Source organism: Macaca nemestrina, chromosome 5 (genome assembly GCF_043159975.1).
Source record: "Macaca nemestrina isolate mMacNem1 chromosome 5, mMacNem.hap1, whole genome shotgun sequence".
Lineage (NCBI taxonomy): Eukaryota > Metazoa > Chordata > Mammalia > Primates > Cercopithecidae > Macaca > Macaca nemestrina.
Window position 1 is genome coordinate 3,127,790 of NC_092129.1, and position 6,000 is coordinate 3,133,789.

General features: G+C 49.5%; 1 protein-coding gene across 2 annotated transcripts in view; it reads right to left on the reverse strand.

Annotated features, from left to right (window-relative positions):
- Window positions 1–5,744, reverse strand: part of LOC105487594 (SPARC related modular calcium binding 2) — a 218,206-nt gene extending 212,462 nt beyond the window's left edge. The window contains exon 1 of one of the 2 annotated variants that reach the window (XM_011751084.3): window positions 5,447–5,744. In XM_011751084.3, the coding sequence (XP_011749386.1) occupies window positions 5,447–5,530 (84 nt within the window). In that variant the 5' untranslated portion in view covers window positions 5,531–5,744. The remainder of the gene's footprint in view (window positions 1–5,446) is intronic. The other variant, XM_011751085.3, reaches the window with a different exon arrangement.
- Window positions 5,745–6,000: the final 256 nt, after the last annotated feature.

Consider the following 6,000-nt stretch of genomic DNA (forward strand, 5'->3'; position numbering starts at 1 on the left):
AAAAGAAGTCATTCTGAGACTGTCTCTGTGTGGAAAAATCTAGTTAAATTTAGCCAGATATTATAATATAAAATTTTCATTTGTACTTTTTTAAAACCTAAACATATAAATGTGATTTCATATTTTACTTGGTTCTCTTTATTTGTGTTTTATTACAATCTTTGCTGTTTGATGTCTGGCCTGGAACTGGAAAACCATATAAGAATGTCTGTTATTTTCACATTCAGAGCTATTTCTTTTTAGCCCATAGGAAATCAGGAATCAACAAAATATTAATTCATATTATAAAATCTTTCCTCTTGTGAGCTACAGTTAAATGTCCACTATATTAACTGTTATACGTACTTTATAGACATACAATGACTAATGCCAGGATCTTACTCTATTACTCAGTGCCATCAATTGGAGAAACATAAGGGCTGGCAGTTTTAAAGAGTATTTCTTAAATTTTCTCCTCTAACTTCAAAATCCTACTGGAAATTCATCATTCTAAGTTTGTGTGTTGTATGTGTAGAACAGTTTATCTTTTGTTTTTGTTTGTTTTTGAGAGAGAGTCTCGCTCTGTCACCCAGGCTGGACTGCAATGGCATGATGTTGGCTCACTGCAACTTCTGCCTCCTGAGTTCAATCAACTCCCCTGTCTCAGCCTCCCAAATAGCTGGGATTATAGGCGCATGTCACCACACCTGGTGAATTTTTGTTTTTTCAGTAGAGACGGGATTTCACCACGTTAGTCAGGCTGGTCTTGAACTCCTGAACTCAGATGATCCGCCCACCTTGGCTTCCCAAAGTGCTGGGATTACAGACATGAGCCACTGTGTCCAGTTTGGTTTATCTTTTAATTCAAAAATACAGAAATGTTACCCTTGACCTCCAAACCAATGTTCTGCTGACAATCTTAATAACAACTCCCATTCTAAAATCCTAGATTGGCAAGGCGGCTTATTTTGATTTGGAATTACTGAGAAATCTGTTCGGTTCTGAGCCATTGCAACTGACGTTACATCCATGCCCATTGGCGGCATGGTCTTGTTACGGCCTGCAATTGCTTATAGTGTTATTTACGGTCTTGATTTCACAGCAAAATTAAAGTGACTCTTCCAGATGTTTGGGTTTTTAGACGCCATGTAAATGGGCTTCTAAGTTGGAAAGTTTTGATTATGTTTAGTTCTCTCCTCCTTAACCACCTTCGTGGTCCGTCTTCTACTGGGGAATGCAGTAAAGCCCTCCCAGAGCATGAAATGGACTCAAGGCATTTGCAATGGAAGAAGAAAGGAAAAAAAAAAAAAAATCACAGTAATTCCCTTGAAGATCCAAGGCTGAGTGAGAACTACATCAAAACAGGACAAGGTAGGCATTCCAAACCACAATTGCTCAGAAATGGAATAGCACTTGTATTTTTGCTGTTTCAGCAAAATCAATATTAAATCATCTCATGAACTTGCTCGTGAAACTTTTAAAAAATTACATACGGGTAAATATTGTTTTCTTATCACCTTTCTTCTCTTTCAAAGCAAATAAACACAAATAGGAGTGGGAAATAACTGTTTCAGGTCTGTGGTTATGCATTCCGCAAGACCAGTAAGAGGCATTTACCAGGTGCCAGACGCTCAGTGAGAAGATGAGGGTTCAGGATGAAAGTCAACTATAGTCTGAGAGGTGAAGCGGTAGTGTGGAATTGTAAAGTTTCTGAAGACAGTGCAAAAAACAGTGCAGGGAACTCCCCCTGAAGAAAGAAAAATAATGGCAGGTTGACTTGAGAAATATTCGGATCCGCTTAGTGACCAGGGGCCCTTCAGAGTCTCTCAAAACTTCAGTTTCCTCATCTCTTGAATGTGGAGACAACGGTACCTTGAATGAAGTCATGCGTATGAACTTAGGGGAGCATTAGGTATTGGCAGTAAGACAAGTCTGAGAAGGATGGTCATGTAACTTCAACATTATAAGTATGAGCAAAATACGATTTAGTCAACGTGGAAATGAATGATTTGGCTCTAACCAAAAACTTCTGGGAAAGGGGTCACAGGCAATATTGTTCCTTTCTCTGCCTTTAAAGAAATAATCTAGGCATAGGCTTACTGGTCAGTCCATCAAAATTCATATAATGACAACCATGATAAAGTTGAATAATTGTGATCACACCTGTTTGCTCTTTGAAAACAGAATCATGTGTAATAAAAACCATTTATACTAGAGATCACTCCCTCATCTCAGTCATTCACAGAAATAAAAAGGAAAATGGGCACTGTGTGGCATTCGATGTACCTACTTCTTCAAGGAAGAAATTGACCTGGATCCAAATTAGGGCACATTGGACACACTTAAGAATGCCATTGTTGACTGGAGGTGAGAGGGTCTGAGCAATAACCAGGAGGTTGTGCAAAGCCATCAGAAAGTCACAATGAGAGACACAGAGGGCCTCACGGTGCCATTTCTAAAGAACGACTTTGGTGAAAAGAATAGAGATCATTACCAAGCAAAGTGTATTCTCTGAATCTTAAACATAAAGTAGCAGAGGTGAGCACACCAGCAATGCCGGGCCCACCAAGAAAGCGCGCTCACCATAGGTGGGGAAGAAAAATGCATGGTCCTGAGAAGCCAGGTGTGGCAAACTGAAAGCCCCAGAGAGGCTGACACATAGCCCTGCTTCTAGATGAGAAGAAATGAATGGAGTAGAAGGAGGCAGAGAGGCAAGTTATCCTTCTTGGTCTACACAGTCCCACATGGCCTACTCCCACAAAGCCCACATATACACCCAGAGCCAAGTGGTGTGCTCTGAGGATCTGCGGCAGGTGAAAATACTGCAAAGCCGAATCCACACACACCTTAACTCCACAACGCTATATGCATTGATAATTATGGCAGGCACCAACTGATAACACTCTCTTATATGGACCCATGGCATGGGCACCACCAAAATAATGTTAGCTGGAGAACTCACATATAGTAGGCGCATTAAAAGCCTTATCTTTAATCCTCATGACATGCTTGAAAGATATCATGTATTCTCATTTTACAGATAAGGGGACTGAAGATTATGAAATTAAGTAACTTACCTAAAGTCACACATCCAGCAAGACCCCAAGCTGTGAGTCCCACCCGCTGCATGGACTGACGCTGCCTGTGATTTATTAAAGTAGGTAGGATGCAAGTTGTAGGGAGAGAAGGGCATTCTTTGAATGAGGGCCTCTGGAAACAAAAGAGATTTCCACAAACCAGATGGCAATTTGAAAAGAGATCAGCAGCACTGAAAAATCCTGCACATCTAACATTTCCCAGTGACCAGTCAGATCTCAAGCCTGCCTCAGTTACTTTGTAACTCAACTACTTGATTTTCTAGACTGGGGGTGGGGTGAGAAGTGTGCCAAGATGTGTTATGGCTTTAATCTTTTCTCTGGGATACTGATTTTATTTGCAAATGTAAGTTTCAGGCAAAGTGTTCTTGGGGAATGCAGCCAAAGGGCAAAGCCCACGTGGGGCATCAGCTCCTGCACAGAGACCCCACATGCAGTGGGTCTCACCGCAATCCAAGACATCCTTGGGGCAACCTCAAGGAGGCAAAGGGTGAGAGGGTTCAAGTAAACAGATGAGAAAGGGGAGAGAAGACAAGAAAACCTGCTGAGTCTTAAACTGTTCTAATTACTAACTACCTTGATTCTGCTCTTCCGGGGGGACCAACAGGCCTGACCCCACCCCCACACACCCAGGGCAGCAGGCAGATGCCAGTCTCTACTTTTTACGCTTTCAGAAAATCTGAAAATCCGTGTCAACTGTAGGTACCTGCTGCTACCGTCCTGGAAGAAAATGCTATGATCTCCTTTGGAGAATTGGCCTTAGTTTCTCTGTCTCCTCTAGTGTGCTTTAAGAGTGTGTGGGGGGTCTGTGAGCGTATACGTGTTTATATTTATGTATAGATGCATGTACAGATGTGCATATACATGAATACCTCCAGTGAGTGTCCTCTGAGGGCCCCCTCTGTGGAGATAAAGGATCTTCAGGGAAAGCCTGAGTGTGTGAAAACCTCCTTGGAGCCCCAGTTAGCAGTTTCTAATCTACAAGTCATTTGTGAGACACAAGGCAGGGACCCCGGGCTGCTGCAGAAGAATTTTAGGTATGAGCAATGAACTCACAAACCATCCTTCACACTGCTAAAACGCAAAAGAAAGAAGACGAAGAAAAAGTAAAAGAGAAAGAAAAGATGCCCACATGACTGTTTTAAATTTGCTGAAAGGCAGAACCGACCACAGCTTATTTCAACCATCTTTATTTTCAATACAATAAACACCTTTAGGACAAGTCCCCCGCCACTTAAAAGACGGCTCTCCACCAGAGGCATTCTCGCTACCTTCGTGTTTTCTCAAGCACTTGTTCAAAAACACATTTAAGTGGAATGTTTTCGTTTCTGGCGATTGCATTAATGATGGGTTTGCAAACCCTGCAAGCCCACGAGGTCGGCTGGAGCTGGGGGCTGCAGACACCCGGCCCTGGCCCAGCGGCCGCCGCGGGTTGGCTTGGCCGGCGGGGGCTTGGCTCGGCCCCCTCTACATAGCTCCTCATTTGGCACCGCGTGCCTCGGCCGGGCCAAGGCTGTCGCATAGAAGTTGCAGCTCAGAAAGAAAAACACACAGCGGTCAACCGCGGTGACCCTCGCGCTCAGGAGCGCAGCATCCCTGCCACGAGGAAGAACCCAGAGGCCCCGCAGAGCGGGGAGCCGCCGCCTCCCTCCAGCTCTGTCCTGAGAAAGGAAGAAAGCGCTTCTCTAATAACACTCAGGCCCGTGAAGAATCATCTGTAACATCATCTGCTTCTTCCTCGGCTCACTTAGGAGGGCCTCTGGGAGGGTTAGACCCACTAGTGGGGCCCACGACTGGCAGCCCCTTCACCAGGCGAGAGGCCCGGGATCCGCGCAGCGCACGAGCCCAAAGCGGCCGGGGAAACGCGCACCAGGCCGGGTCCCCGTGGGCGAGGTGGGCGCCCAGTCCCGGCGGGTCTGCCTTGGCCTTGGGACAGTCCGCGGGGCGGCGCCGGCGCTCCCAAACCTGGTTCCCCGCAGGCTCAGGCCCAGCAGTGAGTGCGGGACACCCGAGCGCACCCGCAGCTCCCACTTGTCCAAGGTCTGCAGGACCCCAGGATCCTCTCACAGCCGGGTCAGAACCCCCGAGGCAGGTGGGGTCCCAGCCAGGTGGAACCCGAGGAGCCCGTCGCAGTCGCGGCAGGATCCCGGCGGGCAGGGTCCCCAGAAGCCCATCCCGACCGGGTCCCAGGCGCGCACGCTGCGGTCCTACCTGCTCCAGCCCCGCAGGCGGGCGAAGGCTCCACTGCCCCCGGGGCCACCTGCTCCCCATGCCTGGGCGCCTGGGCCTGGAGGGGGGCGCGGGCACCCGAACCCGGCGGGCGGCAAGAGGCGGCACCAATTAAGCGCCAGGTCCCGCGGGCCCGGGCTTACCGTGAGCGCCGAGAACTTCTGCGCGGGCACCGGCTGGAGCAGCACCGCGAGCAGCAGCAGCCAGCAGAGCTGGGGGAGCAGCATGGTGGCGGAGGTGGCGGGGGCGGGAGATCAGCCGCGCCCTGCGCCCTGGCACTGCTACCAGGAGAGCCCCGAGGGCGATCGCGGCCCGGCAGGCGCGTGGAGGGGCGGCTCCGCGATGCTCTCCCCACAGCTCCCGGCGGCCCTGCTGGAGCAGCTCCCCTGCAGGCACCCAGAGGTCCTCCGCGTCCTTTGCGTCCGCCCTCGGTCCTGTCAAATACCCTGGAGCTTCCCGGATCCTCCCCTCCCGCCCGCCTCCCTCCCTCTCCCTCTCCTCCCCCAGCCCCACCTCCCAGCGCCCGCTGCCGCGTGCCCGCTCCGGCCCAGAGGCCGCCCTGGCGCGGGTCTGCGGAGCGAGAGGTGGAGTGGGGGCCACCAGAGCTGCGTGGTGGCCTGTCGGGGCTGTCTCTGTGCCTCCTTCCCCGCGCGCACACTGGCACACACGCATACCCAGACACACGCACGCACTAACG